At 46.2% G+C, this 18,787-nt stretch overlaps 1 protein-coding gene across 3 annotated transcripts in view; it reads left to right on the forward strand.

Annotated features, from left to right (window-relative positions):
* Positions 1 to 18,787, forward strand: part of FARP1 (FERM, ARH/RhoGEF and pleckstrin domain protein 1) — a 291,962-nt gene that overhangs the window by 239,019 nt on the left and 34,156 nt on the right. For 2 of the 3 annotated variants that reach the window (XM_054719893.1, XM_054719892.1), the window contains exons 14-16: positions 6,195 to 6,382; positions 8,179 to 8,268; positions 9,334 to 9,467. In XM_054719893.1, coding sequence (XP_054575868.1) covers positions 6,195 to 6,382; positions 8,179 to 8,268; positions 9,334 to 9,467 — 412 coding nt within the window. The remainder of the gene's footprint in view (positions 1 to 6,194; positions 6,383 to 8,178; positions 8,269 to 9,333; positions 9,468 to 18,787) is intronic. The other variant, XM_054719894.1, reaches the window with a different exon arrangement.

Genomic DNA, 18,787 nt, shown 5'->3' on the forward strand with positions numbered 1-18,787 from the left:
GAAAGTTGCCACGAAAACCTAACTAACCACATCTCACAAGCTTGGGCTATATTATTAATCCAACTCCCTTCTGTTCTCTCTGTGTGTATATTTAATACTAGAGATGAAATATTTTATTAAAATTTTCTAATACACCAAATTAATTTTAAAATAGAAAAGGCTGGGGACTTCATTCTCATTTTTGTCATTTGTTTAATAAATTTGAGACATTTTTCTGTTGTACCATTGTATGCACTGTTTTGTCAGCATGTACCTATCTAAGAGAGGACGCTTTTTTTCGACATTCTGTCTTTATCCTCAAAGCATGGTATGCCTTCTGTTCCCTGCATTATTGGAGCACTGTCTGATGTCTTTTTGTTTTTTTTGCTTTGTTTTTCCACTGCTGAATACCAATTTGTATTTGGAATACCTGTTTCCTCTAGTGATCCTGTTCACTCAACAGCAAGCTTTAGCACTGACTCAGGCTGGTGGGCCTGCGGGTGCCATCTTTCACTAAGCGCAGGGGAGCGGAAGGTGAAGAGACTTCACTTTTCTGATTTCACCTGCTGATGAGCCTGAACTTTGTACCGTGAGTGCACAGGGGCAGGGAGCCTTTGGAAGTGAGCAGAATCACTGTGGATGGGGGAGAGGGCCCAAGGAAACAGAGAGCATCTGTGACCGCAGCCTGCATAGGGGAGCTCAGACAGCTTAGCCAAAGATGGGCTTCGGACTTTGAATGGAACCGCCACTCAAATGGGAATAGAGAAGTTGACATGGTTCATGTCTATAACAGAACTTAGTTGTGTGTTTGCTTTGGTTGCGGGGGGTGGGGAGGAGGTAGGTGGGAATGTAGAGAAGACCTCACTGAGCTCAGCCCCAGTTGGCTTCTCAATGGCCAATATGCTGTGTTTAGTTCTGAAATGTACCCCAAATGTAGGCTCTCACAGATACTGTCTGGTTTCGTCTTCTCCCCATGGCCTAAGGGTGCACTGTCTCGATAAAGCATGGATCTACACTCCTGGGGAGGTTGCTGGCCTCTCAGTTAACAGTGCGCTTGGTGGTTCTTTAAGCATGGAAGGCCAAACTCATGTAACAGTGTATGCACGATATTAATATTTCTTGTTAATCTGAACTGAAGAGGCTTTTACTTGTCCTAACAGGTATCTCGCTGTAAACACTGTCAATTGTAACTGTTCTTTCCCACTGATGCCTGAAGCTTTGTCCTGAGTACAAGATGGTATTTTTCATTGGTACGAAGCACCATGTTCCCCAGTCCGAACACTGCCACCCCCACGTTCCCACCAAGGAGAATTCTCCTTTGTCTCTTCCCCATCCCTAAGAACAAGCTAGTGCACCTGCTGTCCTGTTTCCAGTGGTAGCATTGCTCTCTTTATTTTTCCGCCAGTTGCACCACTGTTGCTTTTCTGAATTGCTTGATGAATGGCGAAGGTGATGTTTAGCTGCTTGTAAAACTTTTCTTAAAGGAACTTGGTCTGAAAAGCACATAGACGTTACCCTCAACAGCCGAAATTATCAGGAGGAGGACACTACCACTGTGATTGGTAATCCTATACCCTGGTTTTTCTTATGGAACCTTATCATGTCACTAAAACTTGGTCAGATTTTTTCACATATTCCATTGGGGTGGGACCCAGCTTAGTTATCAGACTAGAGTGAATCCTGCCCATTCTAGAGACGACCCATTATTCAACACAATACTGACCTTTCTTTGATCACTGGCTTTCAAATGCAGACAGTCTCCAGAGAGAGTTCATTGTATTTTCTTTTAGAGGGAGATTATAATTTAAAAAGAGCCTTTAAAAAAAAAATAGATGAAAACTTCCACCTGCATTTCCTGTATGTGCCTTTGGAGCATATTCTGGGTATATAGAGAGAAAATCTCATCTATTTTGGGGCCAAGTAACAGGAAACAAATCATGAGAGGTGAGTGGAATCTAAAAGCTTGCCAAATAAAGGTATTTATTTGAGGGAATATTGAAGAATCAGCATAGATACTTTTAAAATCGTTATACTTTTAAAATATTTCAAAAGAGGACTTGAGAAAGCAATCAGTATTCCTATTTTCTTCAATATTCTCATTCTCAAATATTTAAATATTGTTTAACAAACCTGTGGATTATTATTTTTAAAATTATTGTCAGGTTTTCCAGTGTCCTCCCTTAACAGGAAAAATGACACTTATCCCATTTAAAAAAACGGAGATTACCAGTTTATTGGCCAGTTTCACACACTGCATTAGGTGTAGTTAAGAACTAGAAAATGCCCTCTTCCCAGACTTGTGTGAGTTTGTTCTGAAGCCTTGAATACAGTTGGAGGCAGTGGGTGGGCCTAGGCAGCTTGTGCCTGATCCCACAGTGGGAACCCGGGTGGGCCTTGGCTTGCTGATCAGAAACTGTTCCCGCTGTTCTTTGTCACTGATGAGGAGCTGGTCCGGGGAGGCTGCAGTCCTGGGTAATGCCGCAGCGTCAGCTTCCCCAGAGCAGACAGGAGAGCAGAATGATGAATGTGTTTCACTTTAAAAAGATGGAGAAGCGAAGCCAGTTTCTGGGCTGGGTGGTAAATGGAAATCCATAAGTATAGCAGTGCTCATTTGAAGTTCTCATTGTTTGTGCCATGAGAATGTGTGCATTTAGAAGAATTTTAGAAAGTATTTACCAGAAATGCTTCCCTGGAGAGCAATATGCATGAAGGCATTTCTAGTTCCTGGGGTGACAGACACTCAGCCCTCGTGATACAGATGAATGGCAGGGAGGAGGACATGGGACAGGGCCAGGAGAGCTGGGGGGCGGGGGGGGGGGGAGAGGGTGTAAATCATTATCGAAGAGGTGAAGGATTTGAGAGCTATTAACTGAAAATATAACCGAATGCTTAAAAAAATGCCGGGCAATTTCTAGAAATAGGAAATATAGTTTGTAAAAAGAATCAGAAGCTTCCATACTTTCAGGATGCAACTGACCTTTTTCTAATCTCTTCAAACTTCTTTTCACCTATTGCCTTAATACCCAGGTGCTTTCTGGAAAGGTCCCCCCCCACATTATTTACCCAGAGGCCCTTGCTGAAAGAAATTCCTTTGTTGTCAATTTGTCACAGAGGGAAAAATGACAATTCCCAGGCGTTAATAAGTTCGCAGAGTAGCAATGGACTGTCAGTCACAATTTCTCTTTGCCCAGGGCTGTGCCTTCAAAGCGGAGGCAGGCTGCATGATGGGAACAGGCTGTGTACGTCTAGCGGACTCATTTTACCTAACCACACAACTGTGTTTGTTTGCTTGCTTTGGAAAATGGGCTACTTCAATGAAAATTGCTTACCTGTAGGTCTAATAGCTGTCACCTTAGACTCAGCTCTTTCCTCTTGACCGAAGACGGGCCCAGTGTGAGCACCGATTTGCACCGTGTTTATCACACGTTGGTGCCAAGTCAAAAGAGAATTTCAATGACTCATTAAGCTGCCAAATTCTACTGAATACCCTCGTCATTCTACTTCATTGGTTGCTGAATGGTAAATGAGTTACACATTTTTGTTTGGACCATGTCACCTATACATTTCCAAAGCCTCGAGTAGATTCTTCTCCAAGGATGCAGCTCAAATGAGCAAAATCGCACTTGAGAGCTTTAGGCCTTTCCCTGATTCCTAGAACAGGCCTTTATACTCGCTGACTTGTTGGTCTAACCGTTTACACTCATCACCCTGCCTTTCTTAGGCCCCAACAAACCAGTTGGAGTAGCTGCTCCAGAAGTGGAAATGGGCCACTCTAATTCAGTCAGTGGTTACCCGTATCTTGGGGCTATTTGAGTGAATGAGGCAAGCTTTCCCCCAACAACCTGGGCCTGACCTGGGGCTGTCCCCTACTCAACCTAGGAACACGGGCTGTTGTGACGTTTGTGTTCAGTGTCGTTTTCTGAGCCCTGGCTCCGATGTGGTCCCTTGGGAATTCGCCTAGACGGCTGTCTTTGAAATGGGTCCTGCCTTCTTGACAGGGTGGCGTCTCTCCTGAAGCCCTAGTCTGTTCGCTCATGCTTCCAGCTGCTCAGTCCGCTGAATAGCGGTGTCCCAGGGGGATGCACCAGGGTGACAGCTTTTGACCTTTGGAGAGTGGAAGTGCTTGTACTTGAGCGTGATCACCCTTATTTTCTCCCTCACAATGTGGCGCTGGGTCTTTTATCTGCTGCTGGATGCTGTCCAGGGCCTAATTGGTACTGTTTCCCCACCCCCACCCCCCTCCTCTTCAAGCTAGCCTTCTAACTGCTTTTTCTTCTTGGCTCCAACTCTTTCAATGACAAGGGGAATGCTTTCTCTGTTCCACGCCCCTGCAAATGCAAAGCCCAGCACGTTCTCACTTATAACTGCCTCACCTGATCTCACGCACAGCGTGAGAGCTGAAGGTAAGCCCCCGAGTTCTACCAGATGGCTGGTGGACAAAAAAGCGTGACTCGCAAACAGCAACTCACAAATGCATGAACTGTTTTGATCTCCAGACAGACTGCCAGAATTTCTCTTTTCTAATTCCTATTTGTAGTGATAACATTTTAATTTTTGTGATTTAAGAAAAAAAAAATAGTGTAGTACCGTGAAACAATTGCAGTTCTCATTGTTGTCACTATTTCTATTTCACGAGTTCCAATTCTTTCTAAATCATTGTATTCAGTTGTGCACTGGTGTCAATAAAATTGGCATTTGTGAAGCAATTTCTGGCCTTTTTTCTCCGGGTTTCACTGGGTCTGGTGGTGTGTGGGGTAACTGGGTCTTTGTCTAACACCAGGGACTTCATTTCAATGATTGCATAATAAAATGCAAGGATTTAAATGCAGGGGTTTTTCAATGTGAACTTCCTGATTCTGCCTTTTCCTCACATTTCCTAATCTTGTTCTTCAAAGAGCATTGTACTGACCAGTAGCCAGTGGGCAGGATGCATGCTTTTGTTTTTCTGGGTGTGGTGGCTTCTCACCCATCTGTCGGTGACACAGCTAGCTGATCGACCCGGGCCTGGGTGGGGGCTGGTGGTGGTTTCTCCATGGTTGGCTCAGACTGGGATCAAGTTCACTACCCTGTTTCATTCTAGCCTGTCCTATCTTATAACTTCAAAATGGATATGACAATCCAGAGGGAGAGGATAGATGTAAAAAAAACAACAACACTGGGGGGAGGGGAATTACGCCCAGAAAATGGCACTTCACCTTTTTCTTCAAGATCCTTGATAGTGTGAGGAGTAACAATGAACTGAAACTACATATTGGGAAATGGAGAAATCATTTACATTGTCTTTCCTTATAATGGTAACAGGCAAGACTGCTGGCTGCGTTAACCCTGTTTGCCCTAATACTAGTTCTAGCAAATCCACATTAGGTAAGAACCCTGAGGTTAGAGGTATGTGTGAAACATCCTGTTTAGCTTCCATGGTCTGAGGGATTGATCATTGCAAGATTCTGTTGGCAAAGAGTTTCATGTACGCATCATCTCCTTTGGCTGACTCTCAATGGATAATTACACATTTCCGTATTGTTTAATATGGCATCCTTTTCAGAGGAATAATTAATCACCTGTCACTTTTTGACTTATAAAAGGGTCTTGGGATAATGTAATGACCTCCAGCTTTGCATTTTCAAATGACCACCTTTGCGTGTAAATGTGATGCTAGTGTTTCTGTCCCAAACAGTGAGAGAGACATGGAGTGACATCACCAGGTATACCGAGCTTGTTTCTGTTCTCTGTCGACTGGGGAGGTAGCTGCTTTACCTTTCTTTAGTGGTGGCCCGTTGTTATGAGTTGTAGTCTGTCCTCGCTGCTCCAGTCGTCTCGTCTCCTATTAGCATAGCTCTATCACCTAGTCATTTCCCACGTCTCCTTGTAATGTAGACGCTGTCTTTCTTGAGTAATTCTTAGAAGCTAAGGCGATAGTTAGGAGATGATTCTATGTGGGGATACACTATGTTTTTAAACTGTTGTGATTCTCTAAGCAGAGTTCTCTACCTTATCATTAATTACATAACGGAGGCTCCATTGAATTACTCATACTATGCTATCTCTGTTAAGGCAGCTGCCACTTAGAAAAAAAAAAGTAGAAAGTAATGAAGCCATGAAGTTTACCATTGAGTAGTCAAGGTTCTAAAGATTTGAAAAGGTGAGGTTATAAGTAGAAATCAGGTCCCAGAGGAATTACTTTTTTTTTTTTTTTAATACTTCTCATCCCCAAACAGGCTCCCTGACTGGTAGCCCTCACCTTTCAGAGCTGTCCATCAACTCGCAGGGAGGAGCTGTACCCGCCAACGTGATCTTGTCTCCCAACCTGAGCCCCGACACCAAGCAGGCCTCTCCCCTGGTCAGCCCGCTGCTGAATGACCAGCCATGCCCACGGACCGACGACGAGGAGGAAGGCCGGAGAAAGGTGTGGGGGTTCGTGCATGCGAGCATGTTCTTTTTTGAAAGTGTAGTGGTATACATAAAGTAAAACTGGCCATTTCGCCATTTTTAAGGTTAGAGTTCAGTGACATGAAGTATATTTTTTAATGTTTTTATTTTGTTAATCCTTACCCGAGATATTATTATATCGATCACATAACTGAGGCTCCATTGAATTACTCATATTATTATGATCGCAATTAAGGCAGCTGCCACTTAGAAAAAAGAGTAGAAAATAATGAAGCACATTAAGTTTGCGCATTAAGTTTTTAGAGAGTGTGGAAGGGAGAGATGGAGAGAAACATTGTTTGGCTGCCTCCTGCTCACGCCCTGACCAGGGCCAGAGCCTGCAACCTCGCTTCACCAGAATTGAACTTGGGAACCTCTAGTCTGCAGGCCGATGCTCTATCCACTGAGCCAAACCGGCTAGGGTGACATTAAGTAACACTTGCATTATTGTATAGCCATCATCACTATTTATTTCCAGAACTTTGTCATCATAACTTTGTACTGTAACTCTGTACCCATTGAACAATAATTCTCCACCCCCAGCCCCCAGAAACCACTATTCTACTTTCTGTCTCTATGGATTTCACTACTCTAGGAACCTCATATACTAAGTGGAATCCTACAGTTCTTACCCCTTTGTGGTTGGTTAATTTCACTCAGCGGAATATCCTCAAGGTTCATCCATGTTGTAGCACGTATTGCAATTTTCTTCATTTTTAAGGTTGAGTAATATTCCAGTGCATGGATGTACCACGTTTTGTGTGTCCATTCATGTGTTGATGGATAGTTGGGTGGTTTCCCAACTGCAAACAATGCTGCTGGGAACATGGCGGGCCAGTGTCTGTTCAAGTCTCTGCCTTCGTGCTTTCTTGCATATCCTGGGTGGGCTCCTGTGGGAAGCAAGCCAGGTGGCTAACACCAAGGGATTTCTTTTTACTTATTGTTTAAAGAGAAAATACACTCTGGCCGAATTGGTTAGAGCAGTGGTCGGCAAACTCATCAGTCAACGGAGCGGCAAACCGCGGCTGACCACTGGGTGAGAGTGTCATCTCAATACGCCAAGGTTGTGGGTTCGGGCCCCGGTCAGGGCACATCAAGAACCAACCAATGGATGCATAAATAAGAGCAACAACAAATCCCTCTCTCTGTCTCTGTCTCTCTAGTCAATTTTTAAAAATAAATTAAGAGAAAGTAAAGCCACTGACGGGCCTGCTCTAGAGTGGTGCCGCGGCCCACCTGACCGGCGGGTTCCAGAGAATGGAGTCACACTGGCGTCCCCAGCTGCTCGCACCCTTGTCCCTTTGTCTCAGCCACGCTTTGCAGGCCCACGAACAACGTGGCTTCTGTTTTCTGTACACCAGCCCCACCGGCCACGGCACCCAGGACCAAGGCCATTGTGGTTTCTGTTTCGTTTATTTCCTTGAAGATTGCATCACTTTGCCATTTTACTAATTAATTAGCTTTTCAGGTGTCCAATTTTGAACGAATAGTCCTCCTTGGCGGCTAACCTACTCATTCGAGGCCTTTCACTGAGGGTAATATTTGCGTGGGAGAATATATCCCTAGACTGTTTTCTGATCATGGAAATCCATTCTCTTACTAGCCATAGTTCCTCTCACACAAAAAAAAGAATACATAAGAGTTTAGTTAGACTTGATGCTAGCTAACAAAAGATGGTAAGTTAGCCATGTTCCACTTGCTTATAGTCAAGATATTCTTAGAGACTTATACTAAAAAATGACGATGTCTCGTTTCTTTTTATGGACTTGGCAGAGATTCCCAACTGACAAAGCGTACTTCATCGCTAAGGAAGTGTCCACCACTGAGCGAACGTATCTGAAGGACCTTGAAGTCATCACTTCGGTATGTGTAGCATTTCCCCTAAAGCATCAGGTTACATCATTTATCTCAATGAATACCCAGCTTTAGGAGAGAAGCTGGATCTAATTAAATGTTGGATTGTCTGCCCAGGAGTTTGGTCCTAGATTATAGAAATTAAGATAGTATAATTAATTTGGAATGTGCTCTACAAAAAGTTTTATAGTTGTGATTTTTTTTAAAGTGTGGAGGCAGGATGTGTCTAAAGTGGAGAAAATGAAAACTAAACATTTTACTGTCTGCGTGCACTGATGCAGAACATGGCGCGTATTTTGCCCGTTGTCAAATGTAGCTATTTATTTTTTTTGCTTGAAGGAGACCTCACAGGGAATAGAAGCCTCGTTTTATCTTCCGTAATAAATTGAGCCATGTCAGCAAAATCTGCCAGAGGTCTGTCTTTTATTATTTTAATCAGTTCTGTCCAGCCTTGGAAACAAATGTAAAGCCTTGCAGATGTCTTTGTGACCCCTGGGTGCGGGGCAAGAACTGGCCTTCTGGAGGTCAGCGGAATCATTGGGTATGTGCGCCTCCGGGGCGTCCTGCGTGGTAACTGGCCTTGGCCGGTGCTCAGGAAACATCCTGGGACCCAGCCCTGCCTGCGCCTCAGCAGGACGTCTGACATTGTGTGAAGGCAGCGGCTTTATCTCTCTGGTTCAGCCACCTTCGTGCTCAGCATTTTTACAAAGGAGAGGAGATGGAGGTTCCTGAAGGACTGAACCAGGGGGTGGTCAGTGCTATAAACCAGGATTGCCCAGTGAGCTGGCTAGATGGAGGTTTTGATTTGACGAGCTGCTCATTTCAGAGATCTGTCCTGGCTTCGGCAGGTTTTTGGTAACCAGTCGCAGGAAGCAGGAGTAAAGAGATGGGTGCTTCTCATTCCATCTGATGAAAGGGGACAAGCAGTGAGACCTGGACGCCCCTGGTGCCCCCGAGATGCTGCAAACCCAGTAGGAAAGCCCCTGTGCTCCGGGCGCAGGTGGCTGCATCACTCCTGAATTGCAGACACTCATTCATCTCTGCACTTCTAAGTGTGGCCTCCTTTTCTTCCAGTGGTTTCAGAGCACAGTGAGCAAGGAGGACTCCATGCCCGAAACACTGAAAAGTCTCATATTCCCGAACTTTGAACCTTTGCACAAATTTCATACAAATTTTCTCAAGGAAATCGAGCAACGACTAGCCCTGTGGTGAGTACAGTTATGTTTAACAATTATATTCCACCCTCCCCCCACACACACACACACACCCCTTTCCTCTTGCTCTTTCCATTGTTACTTCTATGTTGTTCCTTTTAAGCAGCCGTCATGAGAAAAGGTAAGAGCAAGAAACTGGCTTAAGACAAGCCAACCTTAAAACGGTGTCCAGTTAGGTTCTACATGTATTTAGATCTCATCCTGAAACTTTTCCCCTTGATTTACAATTCTTCAAAATGCATGTTTTTGTATGATAATTAAATGAATGTCACGAAGTAAAGGTAGTAGTTACTTCTGGGAGAAACTTTTAGGGGTGTTGGTAATACTTTGCTGGTGCTTGCTTTATAGTTGTTAAGTGTCTGTATACTGTATCTCATGATGCAGTTTTCAGTATTATATTTCACAGTGTTTAAAAGTGCTTTGAAAGATACAGAGTCCTATGCAATACACACACACCTTGAATCCCATTTCTAGGAGTTTATCTTAAGGATTTTAATATGTGGAATGGCATGACAAAGATCTTTATGGCAGTATTAAAATATTAGAAATGGCCCTGGACAGTGTGCTCAATTGGTTGGGCATCATCTCATGCACCAAAGGGTTGCAGGTTTGATTCCCAGTCAGGGCACATGCCCAAGTTGTGAGCTCGATGCCCAGGTTGCGAGCTCAATGCCCAGGTTGTGGGCTCGATCCCCCATAGGGGGGTGTGCAGGAGGCAGCCAATCGATGTTTCCTTCTCACATTGATGTTTCTCTCTCCCTCTCCCTTCCTCTCTGTCTAAAAATCAATAGAACAATTTTTTAAAAGATTAGAAATGACCTAAATGTCCGTGAATAGCAGATTGGTTATAAATAATGTTACCTCTGTTTATGAAACCAAGTAAACATTAATCTGGGAGGAGAGAGTGGAGCGGAAAAGCAGGAAGGACTATGTGCTGTAGAATGCAAAGTCTGAGACATCCTTACCTCAAGTAGAACCTTTTTGAGAAAAATTCTTCTGGGGGTTGTTAACACAGTTATATGTAGACACAGAGGGAGTTGGTCTACTGAACACGCATTTAAAAAATGCCAGGAGAGAAATAGCAAAAGGCTTCCACTGAGTTTTTGGCAGAAATGGAACCCACTATATACCGCATCCTTACCGCAGGTGAGAATTTGGTGGAAAGTGGTCTCCAGGACATTAGACTGTAGGACCTGAAGGAGCCGGGATGAGTTTGTCTTTCCCAGGTGATCTCAGGTCATGGGTTCAAGCATCAGCTTGGCCGGTTAGTAGAGCTGTTCCCTTTGCTATGAAGCGATGGTGCTCAGGGACCCAGCTTTGTCTGTTCTTTATACCGAGAGGTAATTCCTGCCCATTTCTCTTTCCTCTGGTGGAAAGGTGAGAGGCTGCACTAAGCCTCAGGGCGGAGAGGTCAGCCAGGATGAGAAATAACAGGCACAGCGGCAGCCTCACTGAGCGTGGGGAGAGACTGGAAGTGCCACTGTAGAGTCTTACTCTAGGTTGGTGCTGTGAGTAGAAGAGAAAGACCACTTTTCAAAATTAACCCCCAAAAAAATCGACATCATCCCACTTCAGTTTACCTTCCCAAGTTAGTCTCCCTGGAGACTCCCGGTTGTGACCTGCCCTGTGGCCTCATCATTCCTGCAGAGTTGAATGATGCTATCACAATGGAGGCAAAGACTTCACAGCTCGGGAGAAACCTGTCGACAGTTGGTTTTCGGGCCAGTGAGACGATTGCCAACATAGTCTTCACCTTCCCAGGGCTCGGAGCATCGTTGTTGTTGTTTTAAAAGCAATTATTTCAAACATTTACAATTTTCACTTTAAATGCAAAATAGCGGATAAAAAGAAAAAATATTGAAAAACATATCATACTGACCCTTTGCCCCACATACAGACATCAGCTTTTGATATTTGCTTTTAGGTAAATAGGTGAAAAAATAAGCACAAACTTAAAACTATTCTTTCTCTCCAAAAGAAACAAAGTTGAGGTATTATGCTTAACAGATGTGTGATCTCCATCCAGAAATGGTTTCTCCACTTATCCACAGCCTTACCACATGCTGTGCCCATCCCTTCCTTCTCAAGCTGGTCTTCGTTTGAGCATATGTTCTTGCAACTCACCGTGTTCCTTAATATTCATTAAGGTTGCAAAATAATATTGGATGTCATCTGTAGTTTTAAACAAATAAAATAAAAATTAGCAAATAAAAAAATCATTAAGGTTGCTATAGAAACGCACGGGGCTAGCACCAGACCACACAGAGGATATGATGCTGGGAGGACCGTTAGACGATGCTCGGGAACATCTGGTGCTGACCCAAGCCAGCTGGCCTTCCAGCACAGCCCGCTGCCTACAGGGGACAGCTGGCTCCGTGCTCATGCTCTGAAGGTCCAGCCGTGGCCTCTGCTTCTCCAAATTACAATAAATATCTCACCACCTCCACCTGGAGCTGGACTGCTCCCCAACCGAGTCAGCCTTAGAGGAGGCGATCCACTCAGCACCAAAGCAGCAGGGCAAGATATTCCTGAACATTCTGCAGGAAACCCACAAACCGTGATCACTCCCAGCCTGCTCCACTGGGCTCTGTGCACCACCAGATCCCAGCAGCAGATTGCTCACCTTGTAATGGTGTTTCCTCCACCCCCACCTCCCACCACCCCCCAGGAGAGCAGGGAAAGGGAGACAGTGGGAGCCCAAGCCTGGCAGGCAAACCCCAGGGGCTCAGGCTCCTTCAGAGTTGCCAACAGCTTTGTACACAGCCAATGCTAGCCCCTTGTCACTTGGAAGAAAATATTTCATTAATGCTGCAAGAACTAATGACCACTTTCATTTAGACCTTGAACCAGCATATTTTTAACTTTCCCAACCCAGCAGGATAAGTTGTCATGCCTAATATAAATTGTCACCATCCCAACATTTTGATCTGAATGTATGGCACATTGCTGCAGGTGTTAGGTGACTGACATCATTGTTGAGGATAAAAGGCGGCACATGAGCTGCAGAAACACAGGTAAGAATGACCTGAGTGGTTGAAACACATGGTCACTGATCACAGTTTCAAGGACAGAGAAAGCTTAGGGTATATACGTGTGTACACTGTGGGCTCAGAGCTGGTGTCCCTATGGCATGTTTCATCCACAAGGCAGTTGATTTAAGTAATGTTGGGGAGGTCACACATAGGACATGGCATCAGTTGGCATTGCCTGGCAGCCCAGCATGGTGGCTTTCACTAGATCTTGCCACCAGAGAGAAGGTTGGAGAGCTGTATTTCATTCTGGAAATAAATGCCATACCTTTGGCTTGATCCGTGACCATAAATCTTTAGCATCTGGACCTTGTCTGTGAAAGAATATCAATTGCTTACAAACCAGCTGCTGGCATTTGTTTTCTAGAGGGTTTTCAGTAGAGTCCCTTTCAAAGATCTGTAATTTTATTTATGTTTTACATGAAAACACCAGAAAGCATATAAAAGACTCAAAGCCAGAGGGATAGCAGATAGTCCATGTGCAGCTCAGTTGACATGACCTTCAGTAGCCTTGCAAGAGTGGACCCAAACCAAATTGATGACATGTCTCAGGAATGAATGTAAAAGTCTGTGATTAAGTTCAACTAATCAATTCTTCCAGTGCATGATGAGGAAGACATGGCTTGACAGGGATTCAAGGAAAAAGGCTGAATGAGAATGAGTTTAGTGTGAGCAGATAGAATAACATGGAGATAAGCCAGTGTCTGTATCTGTAGCTGTCAACATTGGCTTCTCTTTAAATTCACCTGGAAGCTTAAAGAATCTTGCTGTCCAGGCAGAACCCCAGATCAGTTATATGAGAATCCCTGAGAGGTGAGGCCTAAGCGTCAGTAGTGACTAAAGCTTCCTGGGTGATTCCCACATGTAGCCAAGGTCACGACCCTCTGCCCTAGACTGCCGCACTAGGAAGAGACCGGAGTATGGAAGACAGTTTCCCCTTGAAACGTCAAGGCTCAGAGCTCCTTCAGAATACTCTGCCCAGTTCTGAGTTTCACATTTGAAATGGAATAATAAGAGAATGCATTTATTTTTTAAAAAATGATTGTTGACCTTGTATGCATATATGCACGGCCCATGGACGCAGACAATGGGGCGGTGAGGGCCTGGGGCGGGGGGCGGGGATGGGCTGGAAGGGGGTCAATGGGGGGAAAAGGGGGACATAGGTAATAGTTTCAACAATAAAGAATTATTTAAAAAAAATTATTGTTGGAACTTATGAGCATTTGGTCTAGAAGAGAGAAGTTTTTAGAAAATATGATGGACTCTCTTCAGGCTGATCGTATGAAAAAGGGAGTACATGTCTTCTTGGTTGTCCCAGAGGACAACATGTAAACAGAGGATTGCATTTCCAAAGAGGTGCGTTGTGTCTGAGTACAGAAGAGGGCTTCCTCACACCACGTGCAGCTTAGCATTGAGGAGCTGCCTCTCCGGGTGGTAAGCTCCCCGTCGGGGCTCCTTGAGCAGAGGTTGACTGTTTGCAGGTATTTATTGGGTGAAACCCCAAACCTGGCCGTGCATCAGGGTCACTTGGGGTTAGGGGAGGGGAAGTTTGGAAAAATACTGATTTCCAGGCCGATCCAGCCCTCCTGAATCAGATCATTGAGGGGAGAGCCAGGTGCTTGTTTCTTAAAGTGCTTCTGCGATAACTGTGATGGCTACCTTTTCTGGAACCACTGATGTGGCGTGCTTCCGACAAACCTGAGATCCTGTGATCCTTTGATTTGCATTTTGGTTATAACTCTTGTTGCTTTCTTCTTCACACGATGAATGAACACAGGAGTGGGCGGGTGGGTGAGTCTGAGAGCGTCAGGCTTTGCCCACTGGGACTTGCGTTCTCAGAGGAGGGGGCGGGCCTGTAGGGGAAGGAGGTCCAGGCCAGGTCTGCCTTCGAGGACATGTGGGCCGTCAATGCCTGCACAGAAGAGGCAGCCTGTGAGTGAATATAATCAGTGAGAAGAATGGACACAGGAAAGTTCACCAAGACAAGAGTTCACACTGAACTACGACTGACAGACCATATGTAATTGTGTGTGTGTGTGTGTGTGTACACATACTATGACATGAAAAGCATGGGTTGGCTCGTGCAGGCTGGGATGACTGTGATCCGCATTCACCACCCCACCATCTGAGGTCTGTGTCTCGCTGTCCGTGGCCCTTGCAGTTTCATTTCTTCTGTAGAATGTGGAGTGCAGTCTCCACCCCATACAGCCCTTCCCTGAACTAATGAGACCATGCTTGTGAAGGGGCTCAGTCTTCTGCCCCACACATAGAAAGGGGGAAAGCTGATCATTGTTTTAAATAAACTCTTTAGTTTGAAATAATTTTAGAATTGCAGAAAAGTTGCCAAGACAGTAGTTGCTGCACATCCCTCACCCCTCCTCCTCCCCTGATGTCAGTCTCTAACTTCACCTTGCACTTTCGTTAAAACTCAGAGACCAGGGTTGGCAACTACTATTAACTAAACCCCAGACTTTATTCAGTGATATTTTAAATTATTATTTAATGGAAAGAAATCTGAAGTTTACTATGCACCTAAAGTTGCCCAGAGTTGTGTACTTACATGACAGCCACCATGCTTCCATATGCTTCCATCAACAGTGGGAAATTATAGGGGAGGAAAATTACCAGGAAGTTTTCCTAAAGATTAGCTGAACCCCAGTTCAGTAAACACACCTGCCCCTGTCCAAATGGTGCGCTCCCCTAAGTATACACACCCGAGAAAAGGGTGGACCGTTGCATCCTGGCAAAGCCCGAGTTTTTCTGTTTCCTCAAAAACAAAGAGACAGGTTTGATGACTTCTGAAAACATGAAGAATGCTCATCCTTTTGAGAGCAAGGACGTGTTCCTCAGCTGTTCAAATCATTCAGAGGAAGTCACTTCAACCTTTGGCGTTCAGGCGGGAGTGTCAGGCTCCTTCCCCTACAGGCCCGCCCCCTCCTCTGAGAACGCAAGTCCCAGTGGGCAAAGCCTGACGTTCAGGAAGGGCTGTATGAGGTGGAGACTGCACTCCACAGCCCCACCCTGCGGTGACTGGCAGGCACTGAGCTCACACTGGCCAAGTCACTCCCCAGAGGTAGATGAAGTCCTGCCTGGTACAGGGTGCCCTGGCGGATTCTGCAGTGTGCAGAGCTGGGCTTGCAGCTGGCGGGGAGCTGGGCTCCAGGGAAGAGTCCTGCAAAGAGGCCCTCTGACAGACTCTGGGCACACACGTTCCCAAGAAGGACCCGCTGCTTTTTTTTTTTTTTTCTTTTTAAGAAACTTGAGGCAGTTCCCTTGGAAGGAGTGCAGAAATCGAAGGAGGCAGGAGGACTGGAAAGACTGGAAGTGGAGATGTCAGTGAGCAGACAAGTCAGGGCTCAAGGGACAGAGGAGGGAAGGGGGGGTCCCCTAGAGCTTTGAACCCAGTTGACTGGGAGGATGGCCATGACATGAAGGGAGAAAGGAAGAAGCAAGTAAGAGAGGAAAGAGGAGCTTGCTTTGGGGCACAGCGATGGTCAGGGCTCCTCAGTGAAGTCCTGCGGGCAGTTGCAAATGCTAGTCTCATACTTGGGAAAGAAATCTGCTGCAGGTGCGGATCTGGGAATTACTCTCCAAGAAGAATCCAGTCTTTAAGGAAGAGACTGTTGCAACTACAGAGCCAGGTGTATTGAATACACCTTTGGGGCAACTTTCCATCCATGGAACTTAAGGCAGAACAAGAGCCAGCCAAGGCAATAGAAGACGCCGGCAGAGACTTGAAAAAGAAAGAGGAGGGTTAGGGGTCCGAGAGGAGGGGCTGTCTTGGAGAGTGAAGATGGGAGGGCGGAGATGGTTTCAGGAAGAAGGCCCCTGGTGTGCGGGAGAAGGCTCAAGACAGAGGGCGTTCTCCAGGGCAGAGAGATGAGGGGCATCCTTCAGGGCTTGCAGGCTGTTGTGATCAGAAAGTTTACAGGTGGAGTGTTTTTATCTCACCAAGACACTGCGGTGGCCGAAGTGGAGTGGAGATGATTGCGTGGTCAGAAAACTGTTTCATCACCATCTCCCCCAAAATAGAACATTTTAAAAAATATATATTTTTATTGATTTCAGAGAGGAAGGTAGCGGGAGAGAAAGATAGAAACATCAATGATGAGAGAGAACCACTGACCAGCCGCCTCCTGCACACCCCACACTGGGGATCAAGCCCACAATGCAACCCAGGCCCGGATCGAACCGTGACCTCCTGGTTCATAGGTCGATGCTCAACCACTGAGCCACATCAGCCGGGCGGGACACTTTTATAGTAGCCCCAGGGAACAGTCATAGGACAAAAACAAATATTTTTCTCAAAAAATTAAACATAGAATTACCATACGATCCAGTATTCCACGCCAAGGTGTATAAAATAATGGAACAAGAGGCTCAGCAGGTACTTGTACCTCAGCGTTCCTGGAGCATAGCTCACAATCATCGAAAGGTGGAGACAGCCCGGATGTCCCCTGATGCGTCAATGGGTATGGAAGATGTGGGACACCCTCACGCTGGAATATTTTTCAGCTGTAGAAAGGGAGCACATTCTGACACATGCTACAGCATGGATGCACCTGGAGGACATGAAGCTCAGTGAAATAAGCCAGACACAAAAGTGCAGGTACTGTATGATTCCACCTATACGAGGTTCCTAGAGTAGTTAAATTCATAGAGATAGGAAACAGAACAGTAGTTGCCAGGGGCTGGGGAGGGAAGTGGGGTATATGGAGTTTCCGTTTGGGAAGATGAAAAAGCTCTGGGGATGGATGGTGGTGGTGGCTGCACAACAGCGTGAGCGTACTTAAGGTCACTGAGCTGTACACTTAACAGTGGTTAAGGCAATAAATTACATATATTTACTAGTGCCCTGGTGCACGGATTCATGCACATTGAAAGGAAATTAATTAGAAGGGGGCCGGCAGGGCGGGACTGGGCGAGATGGGCCGGACACGCCCTGGAGCCAACCTCCCAAGGTCCCTCCCTGGCCAGCTGCACAGGGCGTCTGCGGAGTGAGAGGGGTCTGCGGAGTGAGAGAGGGGTCCCTCTCAAAGGGCATCTGCAGAGTGAGAGGGGTCCCTCCAGCAGGTGGGGTCCCTCGGCCTGGCCTGTGGGGATCGGGCTGAAACTGGCTCTCCGACATCCCCCGAGGGGTCCCAGATTGCAAGAGGGCGGTTCGCGGGTGACACACCCCGGAATCGGGCTCCCTCCTCTCTGGTTCCTGATGTGTTATCTGAAAACCACATCGGCCAAGTAACCGCAGCTCCTGCGTTGACTGTCTGCCCCCTAGTGGTCATTGCGCATCATAGCTACCAATCAGACGGTCGGATGTCACTTAGGCTTTTATGTAGAGAGATAATATGTAACCAGCGACCTCAGAATATTGCCTTGTCCTGAGGGCCACTGGTCTTGCCGTTACTGTGTGAGGTGCTGACCAGGTGCTTTCCTGCATGAACTCATGTGAAGCTCGGCCTGGATGGACCTCAGGATCCGTGTGCTTGCTCACTGCAGGGTTTCCATTCTGACCATTGGCAGCCAGGCCTTGGCGGGTCACATTGCACTGAGGACCCCAGTTTAAAGCTCACACCATCCTTACATTGAGGGGAGAGCTCAGCTCTTATTGATTCAGACTCTGTGGGGGGAGCCTGGGGTTTTCCAAGTTCCTTTTTCATCTGAGGGCACACCTCACAACACTCACATTTCACTTTTTATCTTGTTCCTCATTCTTGGAGGCTCTTTTCATCTTCCATTATTGTTTTCCTTTATTGCCCAACAGTCTGGGAGGTCACAGGGCTTTATACTCTGCAGCTGGGAGGTGAAAATAGCCCTTTTACCTTTCAGAAGTGGCCCAGGAAGGGGTGTTGGGGGCGGTGATCCCAGTCGGTGAGCTGTGGCACTTCCCCCCGAGGGGAATATGTCTGATATGAACACTTGTTGCCTGGCCCAGCCCATGTTTGAGCTGGGATCATTATGGGAAATGCCAGAAAGGAATCCCCATGGTGAGCCAGCCTGCTGCCGTGAGCTTGCTGCATGCACACCTGAGGTTCCTGCAGGCGGGGCCGGCTGGGATACTGTTCTGACAGTCCCCTGGGGTTTCTGCAGTGACCACCACCCACCCGGTCTCCCTCCACCACCCAGAAAGCAAGCTCTACCTCAAATCAGAAGCAGTTTCTCGGAACATCTTCTCCCAAAGGGGCAGTGTCCCCTTGTGGTTGAGACAGGTATTTGAACCAGGCCTGAGCACATGCCGTGTTCCACACATATGCACACACACGCACACGGCCCCTCAGTCCCGAGAGG

The sequence above is a fragment of the Eptesicus fuscus genome, chromosome 8 (assembly GCF_027574615.1).
Source record: "Eptesicus fuscus isolate TK198812 chromosome 8, DD_ASM_mEF_20220401, whole genome shotgun sequence".
Lineage (NCBI taxonomy): Eukaryota > Metazoa > Chordata > Mammalia > Chiroptera > Vespertilionidae > Eptesicus > Eptesicus fuscus.